Source organism: Plectropomus leopardus, chromosome 19, assembly GCF_008729295.1.
Source record: "Plectropomus leopardus isolate mb chromosome 19, YSFRI_Pleo_2.0, whole genome shotgun sequence".
NCBI lineage: Eukaryota > Metazoa > Chordata > Actinopteri > Perciformes > Serranidae > Plectropomus > Plectropomus leopardus.
In genome coordinates, this window is record NC_056481.1 from 2113442 (window position 1) to 2135008 (window position 21567).

At 42.6% G+C, this 21567-nt stretch overlaps 1 protein-coding gene across 1 annotated transcript in view; it reads right to left on the minus strand.

The window, feature by feature from the left end:
- rnf213b (ring finger protein 213b) overlaps positions 1 to 21567 on the minus strand; it is a 46447-nt gene that overhangs the window by 20096 nt on the left and 4784 nt on the right. Inside the window, 36 exon segments of the mRNA XM_042508178.1 lie at positions 182 to 385; positions 467 to 642; positions 1352 to 1485; positions 1575 to 1763; positions 1947 to 2082; positions 2301 to 2457; positions 2553 to 2611; positions 3464 to 3577; positions 3678 to 3790; positions 3908 to 4006; positions 4240 to 4376; positions 4463 to 6038; positions 6040 to 8252; positions 9002 to 9034; positions 9036 to 9155; positions 9242 to 9426; positions 10182 to 10475; positions 10478 to 11483; positions 12125 to 12277; positions 12893 to 13036; positions 13119 to 13336; positions 13412 to 13571; positions 13986 to 14605; positions 14946 to 15095; positions 15199 to 15366; positions 15456 to 15621; positions 16499 to 16627; positions 16755 to 16853; positions 17166 to 17315; positions 17391 to 17556; positions 17631 to 17686; positions 18186 to 18399; positions 19493 to 19699; positions 20788 to 21035; positions 21109 to 21404; positions 21488 to 21557. Coding sequence (XP_042364112.1) covers positions 182 to 385; positions 467 to 642; positions 1352 to 1485; positions 1575 to 1763; positions 1947 to 2082; positions 2301 to 2457; positions 2553 to 2611; positions 3464 to 3577; positions 3678 to 3790; positions 3908 to 4006; positions 4240 to 4376; positions 4463 to 6038; positions 6040 to 8252; positions 9002 to 9034; positions 9036 to 9155; positions 9242 to 9426; positions 10182 to 10475; positions 10478 to 11483; positions 12125 to 12277; positions 12893 to 13036; positions 13119 to 13336; positions 13412 to 13571; positions 13986 to 14605; positions 14946 to 15095; positions 15199 to 15366; positions 15456 to 15621; positions 16499 to 16627; positions 16755 to 16853; positions 17166 to 17315; positions 17391 to 17556; positions 17631 to 17686; positions 18186 to 18399; positions 19493 to 19699; positions 20788 to 21035; positions 21109 to 21404; positions 21488 to 21557 — 10359 coding nt within the window.

A 21567-nucleotide genomic window follows, 5' to 3' on the forward strand; every position in this document is an offset into this window, starting at 1 on the left:
CATTGCAGTCAGCATGTTAAGGATTCTCATAATAATAAATCATCAGACTTATGTAGCACTTCTCAGAGTCATCAAAAACACCTTACACAAGGAGATATGAATACATAAGGAAACAATGAGATATACCATCACATGCCACTTCATATATAAAAACAAATAAATGCAAAAAGTTCATTCTCACCATTTTCTGGGGTTCAGTCTGTGACCCCTGATGAAGGACTTCAGCAGCTAACTGAGGCTGCAGCAGAAATATGTGGCACAGAGTGTCCAGTCTGAGGGAAAAATGTTTGGCGGCAGCCATTATCCACGCAGGAGAGAGCTCAGCGGCGACGCCCACGGACGTCTGGAGCTCGGACACGCAGCTCAGAAGCGCTCTGGTGAACACCTGTAAACGACACGTGTCCGACTGTTACCGGCCGCTCCTAAAATGTGCTTCATCTAAATGTGCGACTAACAAAGTCTTCACCCTGAGCTCGTCCTTTGACTTGATCTTCAGAGAGAGCAGCAGAGAGTCTTGTAGAAATCGGTGGCCAAACTCGGATCTGTCCTCGTCTGAGAGTTTCTGTAGGTGGCCGCACAGCCCGCTGCTGGTGAAGGTCTTCACAATCTGCAGAATCCTCCTGGTGCCGTCCTCTTTGGTTACTGCGGATCAGACAAAAGAGCCACAAAAAATTTACTTGTTTACTAAGAACTTCTGGATCTAAAATGTAATCACTACATCATTTTATCTCATTCGACGTTTGAGTGAAATTTGGTCTAATTGGCATATGAATTCTTAAGTTATGGCCAAAAACATGATTTGTGAGGTCACAGTGACCTTGAACCTTGACCTTTGACCACCAAATGTAATCAATTCATCACTGAGTCCGAGTTGACGTTTGTGCCAAATTTGAAGAAATTTCTTACGGTGTTTTTTAGATATTGAGTTCACAAGAATAAGACAAATGCAAGGTCACAGTGACCTTGACCTTTGACCACCAAATTTAAATCACTTTATTATGAGTCCAAGTGGACGTTTGTGCCAGATTTGAAAAACACCCCCAAGGTGTTCTGGTCGGTGACACAGTGACCTTATACTTTGACCTAATTATAATCAGTTCATCATTGAGTCCCAAGGGATGTTTGTGCCAAATTTAGAAAAACTTTCTCAAGGTTTCCTTGAGATACTGTGTTCACGAGAAAGTCACATACGTGCAAACAGACAGATGTACAGACTGACAACATAAAGCCTGCAGATCACTGGTGCACAGGCATAAAAACATTTGAAACCATTACCAAGATAAACTTTAGATGTTCTGGAGTTTCTACCAGTAGAGTGAAGACGATAAAAAAGCCTAAAATCACGTCAAACCTGGCATAAACTCGGATTCTTCCCACAGGCTGTCGAGCTGCATCCTGAAGAGCCAGCTGAAGGGAGCAGCACAGGCTTGTTCTTCACCATCCAACAGGAAGAAGTGATGCACAGGCACCTCCTGGTCTGACTCACTGGCAATTAAGTTACAACAAAGAAAGATTATGCTCTCTGTTGTTTAAATTGACAGTGGGAATTAAACAATAACAGTAATCTGCAGTACCTTGAGTTTTGCAGAGGTGCAAGGTCTAAAATCTGTGAATCTGCCAGGATGTCCAACCACAGTTTCACCAGGCCCGGGCTGAGCCCGTCATCAGAGAGCAGCTCCAGATTTGCATTACGGTCCATAACTTCCAACATGTATGCCAAGATCGGAGTCACGGTGGACTGAAGGCAGCGCCACAGCGTGTGTCTGTCAGTTCAAGACACAAAACAAAGATGATCCATAACAAAAGATAATGCAAGGATATACAATGGTACAAATTTAACCCTTTGCTCCTTATTTTGCAGCTTGTTTTTTTAAAAACTCGGGGCATAATATCTGATATCAATCCAGTACAAGCTATTTTAACGCTTTCCTGCTAAATAACTTTACCTCAGCGTTCCCCCCTCCTGCAGAGCCTGGCGTTTCTTTGCTTCTCTGTTCACCCACTCTTTAGGAGAGCACATCATTTCTTCTCTTTGAGCCAAAGCCTCGGCCAGTCTGCTCAACAACACCTCCTGAAACTGAGCTGTAATAAAGAACAGAGCTGAAATTTATCCGAAACTCGTCACAGATGCAACAAAACTGAATGCATTAGCTTAGATCAGAGTCAAATTTTGGCTTCTAAAGGACAAAATTTATCACGATTCACAGAGAAAGTGATCCACAAATCCTGTCAGACTTCTGCATCCTGGTTAACTTAATCAAATTAATATACAAACTTAATTTCCAGATGGTTGTATTTACCTCCTATATGCGATTTACCACCTCCAAGAAGAGTCAGGAGGATGTGCATCCGCTGCATGCTTCGCGACGTAACGGCGTCAGGGTCCCTCAGCAAACCCACAGCTTTTTGGATACATGATCTTACTAAGGACAGGCTGTGGAGGTGAGCTCTATCTCCCTGTACACAAACACAATTATATTTAATATACGCAACATTAAAAAAATGTTTTATGCATATAAAGCAACTGAAGGTGTATTTATTCTTAAACTTACATTTGTATCTTTTTGAGAGTGTTGTCTTTTTTTCGCTGTTTCTCCATCTTCTTCGTGTTCTTTTAAGGAATAAAGAATACTGTTAAATTTATAGCATGAAGAAGACTTGAGAACAATAGAACCACTTTTTACCCATCTGCAATACAACACTTTTTTTAAATCCTCTTCACTCTGCAATAGAAATGGTCCGTCACTTCCTGCAGTGGTATTTTTGCTGACTGTGATGTCATTTCTTGGAGTATCTTATATGCAGTCCATGTCAATAAACCATAATAACAGAAAATATAATAATAGTGTCATTGGAAAACAAATAAAATTAGCCTTTTTTAAAAAGATTTTATAAAATCCAAAAGATTTCTGAATGCAGAAATATAAACAAAATACTTCTTGACATTTTTTTTTAAAAACTATATACATCATTTAGTTGATAGTTATTTTTATGAGCCGAGTGCAAAGGTGACAGATTAATCATTCATTTGTCTGATGCCACCCTGTGTTTCTTTGTGATTTAGCACCACATGTAACGAAGCGCAAAGATTTCAAAGGTCAGCAAACAACACGGTGACACAGAAGACAGAATCCTCAGCTTTCTGCTGCAAAAAGCAGGAACACTGTAGCTATTCTGGTTTTTATTTTCAATCAATATGTACAAAGGATTATGCAAACAACAATCTCCCTCAGCCATTATGGATACATACCCACATAATTATGTTAACATACAATGTTTGCACGGCATGTAAGTTAAAGTTCGGTAGGCAGCATAAGGAAATTATGAGATTATGGGAAAAACATAAACTGTTATTGTTCTTGTTTTAAATTTAGATATGATCATGCAGAGAATGACCTCCCTCAGCCGTCCGTAGGATGCCCATTTTTAAAGGGTTAATACCTAAAAGATGAACAGACTTTACCTGGCAGTGTGGGGCTGAGCAGGTTGCTGATGAGAGTTCCACAGAAAACCAACAGGTTCAGGCTCATGTCCTCTGAATCCCTCAGGTCGTCAATATGCACCGAGTGCCAGACTCCTTCGATGTGAGAGACAAAACATTCCTTTAATCTTGTCATATACGTCATTTCTGCAAATAACTGTTTTGAAATAATGATCATATTGCACTTTGAACTCACCTCCTTGAAAGCCAATGTACTGAGATTGACTTGGGATCCTGGAAACCTTCACAATAAAAATCACCCAACAGGTCTGATCCTCCAGCGACATCAGGTAATTCATGGTGCAGTATCTGGAGGAAGAGAGAAGCATGAACACATCTGAAACACCTGCATTGCGCATTTTCTTCCTACTGAGCTTTTAGAGAACCACACTGCCATCTGTTCAGGATCGTGACATTGAACCTTACTTTGCTGATGCTATGAGCTCATCGCTGCAGTGGGACTCCTCAAGGTCCATCTGGATCAACAGGATCTGAAGAGAGTGGCCAGCATCTTGAAGGAAACCCCTGACCCAGAAAGGAGAGATAAAGAACAAGATAAAGAAGAAAAAAGAGAACTAGAATTTCAATTAGTGCATTGTGCCAAATTTAAAGAAATGGCTTCAAAGTGTCAGCATCAGTTCATCACTGAGTCCAAGTTGAAACATAAAAAACAAAAACATAATACCTGCCACTTCAGCTATCGGTGGTGTGGAGGCATAACAAAAACTCCATGCCGCTGTTGTGTGAACAGTTCATACCGTATCTTGTTGCAGAAGGAGACCTCGGTGTCAAACTGGTGGAGCGAGAGCAGGAGGATCCTGTCCGTATGCAGTCCAAGAGCATGGGCTAAAACCTTGACGTCCAATCTGGTCAGCAAGCTGGAAAATGTGGTTATCTGTGGGGAACCAAAAAGCAGAAACAATTTGTTAAGATTGTAAAGAAATGATGTAAACAAAATTTAATCAGTAGTTTGTGGCTTACCTCCAGAAACTTGCTGGACTCCTGATGCTGATTCAGACAATCTTTCAGGAAATCCCGCAGGCAGTGGTGGTGTTGCTGCTGGAAGTACATTTTTTGGAGTTTCTCTCTCTCCTGTTTGGCTAAATCTGAATTCTTGAGCCTCACAACAGCATCAGGAGTGGCGCAGTTCAACAAGAGACGTTTTGCTACTTCGAAGATTTCCTCTTCATCGTTTACCGCAGCAGATCCAACAGCATTTTCTGTCTCCATCATCTCTTCGCTCTCAGGCAATGCGTTGATCTCGTCATCATCATTCAGCTCAATTTCTTCCTCCTCTACAACAATCTCAATATCCATTGCTTCACCCAACTGATCGTCCTCCTTATCAGTTACCTCTTTATGTTCACTGGAGATTGATTCAGGTGTTGAGTTTGGTTCATCTCCTTCCTGTGAGTCTTCTTTTTCATTCTGTTGTCTCACTGATCCCTCCTCAACATTTGGCACTCTCCTTTCCAGTGCTTGCAAAAGAGCGCTGGCACAGGCATCGTCGTGATAGCCAACAAAAATGTCAGACAGCCTGAAATCCTCTGAGGCCTCACCCGAGAATTCCTTCACCCACTCCTTCAGTTTCTGAAGAGCCCTGCGCTGCCATGGTTCCAGGTCGGTGCTCCTATCCACCCTGTGCTTTTCAAGCCTGTTGATGAGGGGCATCGGAAAGTGCTCATAGACCTTCTTCTGGTCCTCCACTACCACCAGTCTGAAGTTTGTATGGACACGACATTTGACTCTGTGGGACCCGAGACCAAGATCAACATATTGCTGATTACTGAGGTACACGTAGTACTGGTTCAAGGCATCGTAGAGGCTTTCGTAAAGATTTTGCATGTTAAGGAGGATGACAGTGCGTCCAGTCTCCATGCATGTTTTCACCCGGTTAACGTTGCGGCAGATTTGGGCGTACTCCTGGTCTTTTGGGAATCCCGAGCCAAAGACTATTTCAGGTGGTGGACAGTCTCCTTTGGCAAAGATTTGCTGCTGAAGGATGTGGAGAGCTGCGTTGTTGGTGGTTAGCAAGAGGAGGTAACGGCTCTCCTGGTTGGAGTCATGGTCAAGATTCTTTTTCACCATTTGCAAGGTGCTTGGTCTTGGAATTTCCATTACGTTTTGGTAAACATCTTGGAAAAACAAGACGGGGTCAAAACCTTCTGGCTGTCCACTGAAGTTACGCAAGATGGCCTCTACCAACTGTCCTCCATCTGGCTCTTGATTGGTTGATTTGACCACAGCAAAGAGCATTTTGACCAGGCTATAATAATCCCTTAGCCCAAAGAACTGATTCTTTGTGGTCTCGTTGCAGATGCTCAAGAAGGCCTTTGCCAACAATGGGAACAGGTGTTTGATTTTGAGGAGAATTTGGTTGGAGGATGAGCAAATTCCCTTGGCAGTTTCCACAAGTTCATCCTCACTCGGATCCCATCTCGACACAAATATTCCTCTGTTCATCTTTGCTGGGTCAAGAGCCCAGTTGGAAATGCCAACAAAGCCAACCTTCATGTGTGGATCTGGCTCGTCATTGTCAATGCAACCATCCTCCAAGAGGATGAAGGGTCTTCAGGGGCATCTGCGGAGAATCTTCTGCCAGTCCTATCTCATCAAGCACCACCACCGATACATACTCGTCCATGTTTTTGTCCTTCTGGAAACGGGCGCAGTTCCTGAATGTCCCGATGATGCCCTCTGGACTGGAGTGAGGACTGCACTGGAAGGAGACCATATGGACTTGCTTGAGTTTCTTGAACAGTTCACAGTGGGAGTTCTGGCCCTGCATGGCATCAGCAACAACTGTTTTGGCGAGTGACTTGGAGCTGCCTGGTTTGCCAACCAGAAAGAGTGGGATCCTGAGCTCGATGCAAACCACCATGAGAAACACGTTCTCTTTGAGTGCAACATTTTTGGCTATGGTCTCCCTTGTTTGTATGTTCTTTAGGAACAAGTCTTGACAGGATGAAATCTCTTTCTGCAGTGCTGCTGAAGAGTGGAGAGGGTCTGGAAAGTACTGACAAATTTCAGAGAGGTACTGGTCTTTGTCCACCAGTGACGGGTAGTAGCAGACTCCAACTGAAAGACTCAAGCACTTTAGTGCTTTATGAGCCTCACTGAGACGAGAGCAGCTGATGAAAAGGTCTTCGCTATGCTGGTAAAACCAAACAAGCACTTTCATAGACCTCTCCACATCTCTAAGACTCACAAAACTGCACTCATTTTTCCGGCTTCGCATATATCTCTGAGAGGCTGCCAGCACATATGAAATTATGTTCCCGCAGACCACTGGCAAATGATTGTCGTCAACTTGCTTCTGGACAATCTGCTTGATGTAGGAAAGTTCAGTTGAATCACTCAACTGACCAAAGTCCCACACCAAGGAAGCCATGCTTGGAGGCAGAGGATGAACTCTGTACACCAGCTGCCTTAGAGGGACTTTGCCAAGGCGATCTTCTGTTTCATCTGCCTTCACTCTGTATCCCAAACCTGCACGTTCCAAACGTTCCACCATTTCAGGTGAATGCTTCCTGTAAGGATTGCAAGCAGCTATTATTTTCAAGCCAGTCCCTTCCTTCAGAGGTTGCCCCTTCACTGACTGGTCACACAGGATTTCCTTGATGGCGAAAATGGCCTCTGTGGTGTTGCCTTCGTCAAAGAACAAAATAGTGTCCAGTTTGTGAAGTTTATGATTCCTCTCAGCAAGTCTCTCTGCCTCCCGCACCTTTCTGTAGATCATCTCTGCTGTTGTTCCTCCATGTACCTTGACAAGTACCATGTTCTCCACTGGTTTTTCCTCCCTCTGCAGAGCACAAAGGAAACTGACTAATCTGGTTTTCCCACAGCCAGTCTCTCCCATGATGACAACTGGAATCCCGCACCTGAATCTCATGTGTATGGCCAACATCTTCATCACATTGTCAGCAGTTAGCTCATATGTTGGGTCTGGATCAAATTCTCTGTCCGTCACTCCTCTATTTGCACCAACAACGCATGAAATCCTTTTGATTTTGGCCGACCGGGACAGCTGATCAAAGTCTTCAGTGAGACAGATCTGCTGCCGTTCCAAACCTTGAAGAAGGTTTTGCGACATCACGTCTTCTATCAGGACTTTGCTACTGTGAGGATCTACAGCACAGATTGTGTTTTGACATTTCTTCACATTAAAGCCAAGAAAAGACATTGAGAATCGGTCTGCATTGAAGAAGATGTATGGATGAGACTCATTTTCCCAATGCTTACGAATTGTCAGACGGGCAAGATCATCATCCTCCAAACTGTTATCAATGTGCAGCATGGCACTTTGATCAGATGTGTTCAGCGATGGTGAGGCGAAATCTCTTGCCATTAGAATCATGAACTTTACAATGAAGCCCTTGAAACCAGGCAGCTGGTCCGCCAGAAAATCTGGATCACAGAAAATGGAGTTCTCACAGTCTTTCAGTTGCACATTGAGGAACCAGGAGAAGTTCTTCAGCTCAGCCCAAGATGGATCTTGCATCCCACAGTATGACAGAAAGTGATTGATGCAATCAACCGGATCCCCGGTTGTGGATCCTTCCTGGTAGTTAAAACGATCCAGATTGTAGTTACTTCTGTAGCGCTTCAAGTACTGATAGGGTCTTTGAATCCCCTCACTGCAAAACTCCTGCTCATCCATGAGTGGGTCAAAGGTCTGTTTGGTCTGCGTCCCTTTACTGGACAACTGTTTAACCTCTTTAGGAGGTCTACAGTGGATGGTAGGCAGAATGTCAAGAAGTCCAAGTCTCATCTGTGGGAGCAAATTAAACACATGCATTTATGAAATCAGTCATAGCCTGAGATTATTTTCTGTAATTTTGCTTTACATTCAAAAAGGGGCAGAATGCCTTAATCTGAATCTCTTAAGGTCCATAACCAAATTGTTAAGAATATAAGAAATGCTTAAAGGCATTGAATTCAGAGATCTATTGGACCTCAAGGTATCACATGCAAGTAAACATTGATTACTTGAATACAAGCTGCTGCCACCTGATTGCAGATATATCTTGCCAAGATGCAAAACTATGAGACGTAATAACTCATTTGTCCCTGTTACCACTGGCCTCATTCATGGAATCATGTAATTTTTGGTTTTATTGTGTTTTCTTGTGTGTATGAAACTATTACTTTCTTTTACTCTATGCTGGCGTGTAACACAAATTGCCCTCAGGGACTATAAAGTTCACTTTGACCTCAATCATAAGACATTTTTAAAAGCTTTTTTTAAGGAATGCTCATCTGCTAGTATTTTCTTTGGTAATTGTTTAGCTCCAAAAAAACGCCTTTATCTGGTCACAAATGCACACTAAAATGTGGCAGACTTTGCTGACATAATTCTAGACGCTATAAGTGATGGGTAAATTATCAGACAATGCTGATGTGACTTGACAAAATTAGTTATACCCTTACTAGTTTTTTGTTTATATTCAGAAAATGCATACAACATAAAATATTAAAATATCCATGTTAGGACAGTCATAAGAAATAAATAAAAAATACCTGTTTTGTCTGTTTTTGAGGGAATGTGTTTGTTTCTCAGGACCTCAACAGTGATCAAGTGAGCTTCATTCCTTCTCCACAGCATGCCATGGCTGTCGCTCAAAGAGCCCAAAACTAACAGATGGAACAGGAGCTCCTCCAGACCTGAGCGAACCTGACAGGTTACAAAACCGAATCAGAAGACAGACTCTCATGCAAAACCAGCAAGTGATCTGCACAGATTAACGCTTGCATACTCACTCCAGCAGTGTCAATGTGCAGGAGGACAGGGTCCTGCTCTCTCAACGGGGCCAGTTTCTCTGATAGACTTTTTATCAAGGAGTCGATATCAACGCATGGCTCAATCAGTCTGATCCTGATATGTTTTGCTCTGGAGGATTTATGCTGGAACTTCTCAAACAGACGATCCACATATAGGGATTTCCCTAACGATAGACAAAAAGATGACAAGAAAAGTATTCCATTAATTTCAATATTGTAACTAAGAGCACCATCTCTATTTTTTCTAAATTGTAAGTAATGAGACCTAAAACCCAAAAATCTGTTAGCATCTTAGCACCTCTGGTTCCTTCGTCTCAAAGTCTATGGGTCTTTTGAATGTGCTTTTTGGTTTTACAGCCTTATTAGGCGGGTCTCCACTAACCCTCAAATTGCACAAATTAAAATTTCGAATATAAAATACACCTACACCCTTACATGGCCGTCCCATTATCGCTTGCATAAAATGCCTACATGGCCTTGGATTGGAAATAGTAACGGCCAGTGCGCTGGCTGCAACAGAAATAAACCTGCTAATGTTTCACTCAATGGAAATGCAGTTATCTTGCGATTGTATTTTATCGACATTTCGAAAATATTGCTCAAGTTTTGCGTAAATCTGTAATGGAAACCCACCTATTGAGGCATTGACATTTAAGTCATGTTGATTGCGATTTTACTTCCAAAACTGAAGGGATGTTCATATGTATCATATATATTCATATAAATAAGATTTATCTGCTGAACAAAAGCATGAGTAAGCAGCATAAACTCTTGTCTGCCACAGAGTGTATTCAAAATCCAATGGAGAAACCCCTTTAGCTTTTTCAAGGGAACCAGGGCGATGCTAACCTTCAGGTTATCATACAAAAAACCTCATCCCTGCATTACTCTATATCATGATAGTTAGGGTCACCCTTACCAACTGCAGGGCGCACAGATGACACCATCCAGACTGAGAGCTGATCAGGAGAAACCAGTGCGACAGGGTTTTGTGGCAACGCGTTCAGTCTGAAGTGGTCATGCAGATATTTCCTGGCAGTCTGCGCCGTTAGACTCACACCAGCCTGAACTTTCTCATTGCTGAAGAAAGAGGGCACATATCTGTGCTGGTGCACAACCGGACTGACTATTATCAAGCGATAATGCGGGTTTGCACTTCTCTCAAAACCCTGGAAGAGCTCCCCCAAGGACACACTGACATCATATCCCAGCAGCCCGGATTGACGAGACAGTGTATCTTCTGGCAGTTCAGTTCGGAGCCTTGGCCGAGAGCTCGGCGGAGAAATATCTCCACCTCCTCTTCTGTGGTTTCCTCTCTGCAGACTAGAACCTCATCGGTAGACGGCAGAGGCTGCTCTGGACTCTGCATGTAGAAAGACAAGACGGTGGGAAAAACTTCTGCACTGGGACAAAGCACAAGATTGGGTTTTCCCTCCTGGAGAACCGGAGGGAGGTGCCTGATCACGTGTTGCAGGTTTATTTCAGAGAGGCACGAGAGGAAGTGGCCCAGAGACGGGATGTCCAAGTACTCGTTGAGATACTGTGGCATGTCGATCTTGAATCTACGCCACAGTTCTTCAAGACTGTCCTTATCGCACTTCCTTTTGCCATCGTCATCACATTTCATGGCGTCATCATCTTCATCCTCTGACGAAAACTCCATCAAATCGTGAGCCTCTTCCACGTCCTCTTCAGGTGAAGCTGGTGTTTCATCCACAGAAAGAATGAGCGGCACTTGATCTTCATCGTCATATTCAACATCTTTCAGTTCCTCATAGTTTGAGGCGACTCTTTCTGCATAACTGTAAGCAGTTCTGACATCACTTAGAGTGCACTGAGGCTTTATGGGAAAAAGCAGGTGCCGTAACTGTTGGGGAAGTGACGCCTGCCGTTGACACACTTTGTGTATCCAGTGGCACAGGTACACCATCTGCTCTGAGGTGTAGTGATTCAGCAAGCTGAAGTTGGAGCGCATCTCACTGACGAAGGAGCGCCACTCCTTCTGGCAGCTGTCCATGGAGTTAGCCAGCTTCTGTATCTGCTCGGTCACCTCGCCGTAGTACGCCATCTCTCTCCCCTGCAGGGATACGAAGGCGGCTTTGATGCACGGCTGCTGTCGAGGGCAGCACTGGACCTCAGCACGCCACTCCCTAAAGAGCATGTTGCCGGATGTTTGCATCTGGAGAAGGATGGCGCCCAGTCTCTGAACTCCTTCAAAAACCTAAAATACATGCGGACAGGAATGCAGAGATTTATTCAGTAAAATTAAAGGTTTTAATGCACTGTTTTTGGATTTATTCAAATGGAAACCTCCAGGGCTGAAAAATGAAGCCAACGTTGGAGTGCCTAAAAACTGCAGCTCCTCTAATGTCCATCCACCTGAGGCTGCCTCCAACACGGAGTAAATCCCCATTGAACGCGTGGTAAAATGCCAAACTTCACAGCAGAAATAAACATGTTTACATCCTTGCTCTGCTATTTTTGTTGTAGTTTAAACATCATCTTAATAACCTCGCACCAGCGTGCATTGTGCAAAAAGTTACCTCGTCTTTAATTCAAAATATTTTACTGATGAACTATGTCTAGCACTGGCAGTGACCAGGGAGGGATTCATTTTATTTTTACATGTTTACTCAGTCCATATTGCTGGTGCACTGATTGCAGCTGCTGTGGATAATATATATATATATATATATATAAAACTCATGCACATGTCGCTGGAACAGTAGTTGGGCCGAGTGTATATATATATATATATATATATATACCTGTGGTTACCTCATATTTCTGCAATGATCATTATATATTGAAAAATTTCAATAAAAAAGATTTTGACCAAAAAAAAGCCAACAGTTTGCTGACCTCTGTGAACCTGTTGACTTGCTCTCGGCCGTGCTCCCCTTTGGACGACATGAGCATGAGTTTGTTCTGCAGCTCCAGCAGGTCTTCAAGCTTGTAGCTCTTCTCCTCTCTGCCCGTTTTCACCCTGACCTGCACCATATTCTGCAGACATCTCTGCAAACACGATCAATAATTTACATGAATTCAATCAGCAAGGTCCCACAACTTAGTATCTTTAACCCTTAGAGCTCCGCTTTAAAATCACACACACTCGAATCGCTCTGCACACAAAATGCACATTTCTAAATCAGGCTAAAGAAAGTATTACACATTAATACAAATTTCTACTTTTGCTGAGTTTATGTTTTTTTACCAACATTAGTCCTGATAGTTAGTCCTATAAATATCAATTATTCATTTTACACACACACGCATAAAATATTTTTAATAAATTACATACTAAGTAGACTTTTTTTGCCGCTGAGAGTCTGATATATGTCAATGATTAGCTTTGGCTGTGGGATCAAAAATGTCAGTTTGAATGGGTTTCAACGGAGCTTTTTTTGACCTTAACAGTCTGAATGTAACTATTTAGTTTCCACGGTGTATTTTAGACTTATTGTAGGAGCTGAGCTGCAAATCCCAACATTAAACAGAAATACACAATCATGCCAGAATGTATGCACATGCATGAACACAGACAAAATTATCCCAAAAAAAAAAGAAGAATTAAAAGTGCTTAAATGCACCAAACAGTCTCTAAGGGTTAAACTGTTTTAATGGACTCACCTTCTCTGTGTTGTGATCCGACCATCCGACGTGATAAACTCCGTGAGCGTTAATAGACGACGCCAGAGAGAGAGAGGACTGCTCCACTGAGCCGTGAGTCTCCTTCAGCGCTTTCAGCCAGTCCAGCAGGCGAGTCGACTCTTTCTACAACAAAACGAAACGCCACCATCACTCTGCTGCAGATACTTTATGTTCCGCTTACAAACTCAGAGGGAGGGGAGCATACCAGTTTGTGAGGGAGCTTCTCATCCCTGTTTTGGGTGTCCCACACCTGCTGAGCACACCTCATGAACTCCTCAAAACCGGCTTGAGGGGAGAGGGAGTAGAGCAGAGGGGCGTATCCCATCACTGCGTCGTGGAAACAGGCCACCTGGTCGATCTCTCTGTCGTTCTCTCCAGCAGATATGGAAGCCAGCTCCACATACACCTTCACGTCGCTCATACCTGATGAGGCGATTCAAAAGTCAGCAGGAATGCATCGTCTGCAAAATGAAAGAAAATGTCTTTTTTTTCCCTCACTTTTCAGGTTTTTTCTGACCCAGCTGACCAGAGTTTGGCTCTTCAGAAACTCGTCCAGGCAGGCGGTGTGCTGCTCGGTGACCGTGGAGAGAGTCTGTTTTGCACGCAGCAGGTCGTCACTGAGGGACCGCAGGGGCCGCTGCTTAAACGTGTCTTCTTCCTGTTAAACAGCCGTGCACATGATACAAGAATTATCCAATTTACTGAGGAAATTGTTTTTTTCTTTCAAAAACATGAGAAAAAGGCGATGAATAACTTTACAAGAAATGGCCCAAAAATTTGCAAGAAATTAGTAAAAAGTTATGAAAAAATTTGGAAAATAAAAAGAAAGGAAGACGACCTTAAGAAAGTGCTAAAAATAAAATAGAATTATATACTGATATATTTTTATTTGTAGTTTTTTTCATAACATAATTTTAAATATATAATTGTGGTTAATGTACATTTTTCTTTTTTTGATATCTCCCAAAGCTAATTTTCACACCATTCTCTTGTCCCCTTTTGTTTTTTTGTGTTTTTTCAGTTTGCAGGATTTTATATACGCTGTGGTTCAGATTTACTGTGCGTTTTTTACCAGCTGGCTCAGGGTGCCGATCTGCGTGAAGTTCCCAGAAAGCTTCATTGTTTCGGCGATTTTCAGCATCGCGCTGGCTGCAGCCGCCGCCTGGTGGAGCTGTCGATACTCCTGGATCTGACCCAGTCTCAGCTGCACCCAGTCCGTCTTTGCAGGTTCACAGAGCGTCTCTGACATCAGAACCAGCTCCTTCTTCATGAGCTGCCCGTCTCCCCGGTCTCCAGACTCCAACAAAACCTGATCCAGCTCCTTGAAGGTGATGTCTGCGTTTGCGATGCTGACGCTCAGCTGGTAGAAGTCGTTCAGCAGCGGCGTCCAGATGTTCTCGCAGATCTGCGCTAAGGTGACGGAAACGGGACCAGAGCAGGGTTGCCTCGCTGATGCCAAAGAGGCGGCCCCGCTGACCCAGGAGGACAGGATCAGGCTGCTGTGATGCAGTCTGTGCATCTCTTGGGACATTTTCAGGGCGTTCAGACTGGTGTTATACCAGAGTACCTGGGACGGACCCGTCCTCCCCAGTTTGCCCTCAGAGTCAAAGGGCTGAACCAGGACTAGTTTGTTCAGGCTCACAGTCTGGAGGTCTGTGCTGTGCTGCTCCTCCAGAGTCCGCATCTCAGGAACTGTTTAAAGAAGAACCACGTTACTGAAGAAACAGCCACGTAAAATCAGCTTTAATATCACACACTCCTTTCCAAAATATTATACATTATTATTATTTTATACTTTCACTGAGTAAAGTCAGTTCTAATCATAAATATCAAAAGTTCATTAATTTTAGTCATTTAAATACTATTTTTTTTCATGATGTCACTGTGTTTTTGGATTTTAAAAAATGTATTACTTTCAATATAATACATGCAAAGTAGATTTTATTTTTTTAGAACCACAGCCTGGAATATGTCAATGACTTGCAGCAACATTGATTTGATTCGGAGCGCGTCTTGCTGCAGAAACTCTTACCTGTGATGCTTTCTGTGACCTTTGCCATCATCTTTATCAGCGTGTCCATCTGCTGTTTTCTCTGCACGAAAACCTTCAGATCCTTTTCTCTCTGAGCCAAAACAGCGTCTGCATCGGCAGGAACCGCCTCAGATCTGTTGTTTTTCTTGTCTGTAAACGACACAATGCAGCTTTTATTCATTAACACGGTTTTTATCTCAAAGGGGAGATTTAATGTTTAATGGAAGACGTTAACATTTGTGAAGGTCCGTACACTGCTGGTGAAGCCTCTTAAACTGCTCCTTATATTTCAGGCAGCTCTGTAGGTGTCCCAGGGGGACGTGTCCCTGCAGCAGAGACTCCACCAGAGAGTGCAGGACGGTCAGACAGCTGTGGACCACCTGTCCTGCAGCGTCGTCCACCTGGATCGACCTCCAGTCACCTGGACCAAATCAGGACAACGTTCACGTTAACAAACGGCACCGAGTAAATAAGACAAAATATAAACGCTGAAAAAATAAAACGCAGTACTGTGAGACAGCAGGTGGTTGATGGCGGACTGAGGATCCAGCAGCTGGACCACAGAGTTGTCTCTGAATCGAGCTGCTGACTCGACCACAACAGCAGACAAGACAACATCAGGGAGGTCCTTCACCTTGGAGCTGAGAGTCCGCATCAGGTCCCCCTCCTGTCCTCTCTGAAAAACGTTTAGGGGGTTTTTGGTTCGAGAATGAACTCCTTCTGAACATGAGGATCTTATTCAACGAGACGAGTGCTGTCAAACTGTCAGTGACATTTCTAGGATTTTTAGGACATTTCTAGGCTTTAGGATGGTTTTTTGACATTTGACATTTCTAGGATTTTAAAACATTTAAAGGATTTTGGGACATTTGTAGGATTATAGAACATCTCTAAGATTTTAGGTCATTTATAGGATTTCAAAACATTTCTAAGATTTTAGGACGATCCTAGGATTCTAGGACATTTCTCTGATTTTATTACATTTCTAGGATTTTAGGACATTTTTAGGATTTTAGGACTTTTCTTGGATTTTAGTATGTTTCTAAAACTTTAGGACCTGTCTCAGATTTAAGGACATTCCTAAGAAATAAGGACATTTCTAAGATTTTGGGACATGAGGGTCTTAGCTCGGACCTCTGTGGGGGTTTTGATAAACCAGCTCTATCTGGATGCTGTTTTATGCTCTCTGGCAGCTTATGGAGAGTTAAAGTACAAAAACATTTCCCGGTGTGAATCACTTTATTTTCTTTGTGAAATGGAAAATGTTTGGGGGCCACTTGGCACCCTGCTGAGGGCCAGTTTGGGCCCGCGGGTTGTAAATTAGGTTTTACTGCCAAAGTGCATAAAAAGGCACAAAACTGAGTTTATTAATCAAAAATCTTTGGATGAAATCTCAAAACAGTTCAGCATAGGCGCCTAAAGAATATCTCATTTTACCCGCAAACGTCTCTTTCTGCCCCCCATTCAAACCAGTCTAGACCTGGTCCTGGTGGTGACTCAGACTATGACTGAGATGGATCACCTGGGGAGTCCCGCATTAATATTCACTGTACCTGGCAGATTGTCTTGATGGCAGACTGACACAGCTCATGGAAACACGTCTGTACAACATCTTCACTCTTCCTAACAGCTGCGGAGGACGACTCGAGGCAGCAGAGCAGCACTTTGTCCTCGTCGCTCGCCTGTAAGAAAACAGCTCAACATTCACCCGCCGCCACGAGGTTCTCGTAATCTGGGTTTGGGTCTCTTAACTCTACAACAAGACAGATAACATCCATTAAAACGCGGATCTAAAAAACATTCACTGACCTTGGAAATCCTCTTTTTGAGATCTTTTTTCAGGCTTAACCTCCAGCGGGAGGAAACCTCTTCCAGAGAGCAGTCCACCTTCAGGAGTGAATCCCAAATCTAAGGATTGAACACAGTTACAACAACGCACACTTCATTTTTAACCCGAGCACCAACCGTGCGGGAATTATTATTTTTCTCCCTGATGAATCAAAATCAAAAATGCAAAGATTTGATTTATCATTTATTCATCCAAATGTTCTGTGTTGTTGTTGTTGCTGTTATTGCTATTGTTACTTTTACTATCAGTATTATTACTAACTTTGATTACATAATTGTTTGTATCTCTTTATGCTTCTGAATACTCACACGCCTTCTTCTATGTGTTCAGTTTACATGCAAAGTCAAAAAAAAGGCAAATATTGAGCGTACCTCTATTTCCTTTGGGTAGGTGAGACACTTCGATGTCGTCATGAGAGGTTTTTGCAGCAGTTCGTCTCTCCACTCGCTGATTTGCAGCTGCACAGCGTTTAGCTCATCCAAAAGTTTCTGCTTTGAGGTCTCATACTCATCGTCCGACGACTAAAAAGCACAAAACAGTGAATTAAAGTTGCTGTTCCAAAAAGAGGCAGACAAAGTGCACAAACAGATTATTACCTCTTTCCTCAGTTTAGCATCCAGAATCTCTGCCAGTTTCAAAACCAGCTGGTAGGACAGGACCGCCGCCGGGTACCACGGGACGAGCCGCGCCATCCCACACGTGCTCTTCACCACGCTGACGCTGCTCATGAACGCCGACTTCACGTTTCCCGATTCGATCATCCTGCAGACGCGAAGCAGAAATTACAATGAGCAAATCACCACAGAGCACCAGAGGGACGTCTCAGATGTCCTCACCTGTCCTTCTCTTTGTCCACCCTCTGCAGGATATGGGTCAGGGTTTTCTGAGTGTGCTGCAAAACATCACAAAGGATCGTTTTAACCCTTTGAAACCTGAACAAAATGCTTAGAAAAAGGTCCAACAAATGATGAGAAATTAGTAAAGGATGACAAGAAAATGACGGGAAAAATTGGTTTTACAATGAAGGCAGTATCAGAAGAAAATCTTAATAAATAAATTTAAAAAAACAATAATAAAATTAAAAAAAAACATCCACAAAATGATATTCATATTTTTACTAATTTTAAGTATCAAATTATGTTACAGAAGAAAAAAGCATACGTACTTCTAAAAAAATTTTTAAAAAAAAACTTTATTTATTCAATTTCAAGTTTATTTTTGTTTATTTTCAGGAGGTTTTCTTGTAACTTTCTATGAATAACTTATTTATTTTTGGGACGTTTCTTTTTTATTGCTCATTTCTTTTTACCTATGTTTGCTCAAGTTTCAAAGGGTTAAAGATAAAGTTATTTTGAATGATAAATACTGTTATTTATTTATTTTTTTTCCACCTTTACAACTTCCTGTGCTCTGTTGTTGTCCCGTAACTCTCCACATTTTCTCAGCCGGTACATCAGACTCTGGATCAGGTGCTCTGCGGTGATTCCCGTCAGGTCTGAAAATTCAGGAACATCCTCAAACGCGACCAGAGACAACCAGCTCGTGAGGAGCAGAGGCGTCTCTTCAGCCAGAGATAAGCGTTGCTGGATCAGACTCAGCATCCTCCTGTGAAAAAAACAATCATACATCAGTTACTCACCTCATGTGAGATTGAATTCATAAAGAAAACTTTGTTTTTCTCGCACACAGTGAATGAAGAATCCAAAAACGGAGAAAATTCTTGATGAATTGACGACACAGGGGTCCAAAACATCTGTTTCTAACTCTCTCTAATTTATCCAGTCGTATGTTTAGTACTTCAAAATATGTGCATTAAACCTGAATTTGAAGTCAAAGTTATCTATGCTCTCTTCAGCCAGACTAAATTGACAAAAACAATAATTTCACCTCTGTGAACACAGGAGCTGCTGGTCTACCGCTGCCTCCATGTTTGTTTGTTTGTGTTATTGTGTGATTTTGGTGAATCTAAACTAACTTTTTAAAACACAGAAGTCACAAAACAACACAAACACACTAACTGACGGAGGCAGCGGTCGACCGGCAGCTCCCGTGTTCAGAGAGGTAAAATTACTGCTTTTGTCAATGGAGTCTGGCTTTGAAGAGAGCAGAGATAACTTTCACTATATTTTTGGTTTCAGTCGTAAAGTTTTTGCAAAAATGTAGTTAGTTAGTTTGTCATTTAACCTCTTTGAACACAGAAGCTGATGGTCGACTGCTGCCTACTTTATTTAATTATACCTTCTTTAAGACCCTGTAATGAGTATAGTTGAGTATCTTGTGTATTTTTTCTGATGATGGTGCTAAAACGATACTTTTAAAATTGCACTGGTGCCTAAATAGTGTCTGAATTAATACTTTTTTCAATCAAAATAATGCACAAATAAATAAATAACAATAAATAAATATATAAATAAGTAAATATATATATAATCTCAATTTTAAGTTGGGATCAATTATTGTCTTCCTAAATCAGGAGAGACTCAGCAGACATTATAGCATTAAAAACTTGGATTATACAGTTTGAGAATTTGTTAATGAAGATTTTTATATAATTTTGCGTTTTTTAAACCCGGACACAAATGACTTCAATTCCTCTTTGATTTTGGAGTCTTTGTTCACTGTGGAGACAAGAATCAGAATCAGAATCTTTAAACAAAATCTGTTTCATCTCTTCAGTTAAACTGTGAGACAAACTTACTTTCTTTTGTCCGAGTACGGATGTATATTCTCCCTGAACCTGCTGAAATTGACTCGTTCGAGTCCCGACCAGTTCTCCTCCTCCACAGCCGGACCCACTCTCGCTGCGTCGGCCCCCGGCTGTCTGAGCCTGAGGAGCAGAGGAACGAGCAGCACGAGCTCCGACACCAACTGCTGCATGCAGACGTTTATCAGAGCCACCACGGTGCTGCAGAGACGACAGAGAAGAGACATGTTACGTAAGATCGGACGCCAATACGCCGCAGACGTCATGTTCAAAGACCTCGTAAATTGACCTCTTTCTGCCTCTAAAATGGCGATATCTCAAGAACACCTTGAGGGAATTTCTTCAAATTTGGCACAAACGGCCACTTGGACTCAACAATGAACTGATTTGAGCTTGGTGATTGAAGGTCAAGGTCGGGATGAATCTGCATCTGTCTAATTCTCGTAAATGTGATATCTTAAAACACCCTTGAGGGAATTTCATCAAATTTGGCACAAACATCCACTTTGACTTAACAATAAACTAATTAGAATTTGGTCAGCGTGGCCAAAGGTTAAGGTCACTGTGACCTTGTCTATTGCATTCTCATTACAGTAATCTCTTGGGTAAAGTTCATTAAATTCGGCACAAACTTCCAACTGGACTCAAGAATGAACTGATAAGATTCTGGAGGTCAAAAGGTCAAGGTTGCTCCTAATCCATCACATTCTCATGAGTGTGGTATCTCAAGAATACCTTGAGGGAATTTGTTCAAATTTGGCACAAATATCCACTTTGAATCAAGGTCAAGGTCACTATCACCTTCTCTGTCACATTCTCATGAAAGTAACATCTCAAGAACACCTGGAGGAAATTTCTTTAAATTTGGCACAAAAGTCCACTTGGACTCAGTGATGAACAGACTCGATTTCAGAGATAAAAACTCAAAAATAAAACTCAAAGTAAGTGTGACCTTGCCTCTGTCTCATTTCGCGAACACGTTCTCAAAAGAAGGTCTCCTGAAATTTGGCACAAAAGTCAAAACATGTTTTGGCCATAATTCACTAATTCTCGCGCTTATTCTAACAAAATTTCACAGAAATAACTACTAAGATAAAATACTGAAGTGATAACGTTTTATATCCAAAAGGTCAGAGGTCACTGTGACATCATAACGAACTGCATTAAACACTTTTCTGTACTTTTCTGTAACTCAGCGTCAGATCTCAGGGACAGACGGGACGACGTCTGGTCAGATACTAAACTGGAGGCAGTGATCTGTAAACTTTTCTGATTTTTGCTAAACTTACTATGATGCTTGCTGGAAAGTACTAAGCAACGCGTCCAGGTTTTTCTTGTCCATCGCAGCCTCTGAGGACACCAGGAGACACAGTTCGGCCCAGCCTCTCACTCCGAGGTTGATGTCACACCTATTGGCGACCATGAACACAGAAAGTCCCTGAACGAGAGGACCGGTGCTCGTCCAGCCGCCGGGGAGTTTCTCCTTCGGCTCGCCTTTCAAAATCTGAACCAAAGTCTCCGAAATCAGCTCGGACGTCTGTAAATAAAAAAAACATTTGGTTATTATTGAAACATAACTTTTTATTTGAATCTCACTCTTCTGCACCGACCTTGACCATCGGAGGTTGTGAACCGTCCAGGAAGCTCATCCTTGTGTGCGCCGTGCCGAGACTCTTCGTGAAGTGCAACAAGTCGCCACACAGGCTCTCCGTGCTCTGTTTGTCTGACGGCGTCCATTTCTGGAAGATTCTGTGCAGCAGAGTCCTCGCTGAGTCCTGCCAGGCGTCTGACGCGTCCACAGCTTTTGACCTCTGCAAGCCCAACATGTGAAGGCCACTTCGCCAAACACTCTGCACGGCGGAGTCCGTCTCCAGACGAGCGATGAAGCCTTCGTACAGGTGCAGCTCTGGAGAGAACAGGCAGGTTTATGTCACACGGAAAAAGCTGCAGCTGCGTGCGGACATGTTGCTAAATCTTTGTGTGTCTCACCTTTGACGTTTGGGTCAGGAGGGATCTGAATGTGTCTCGTGATACTTCCACTGAGCTCTTTGACTCGCTGCTGTACTCCG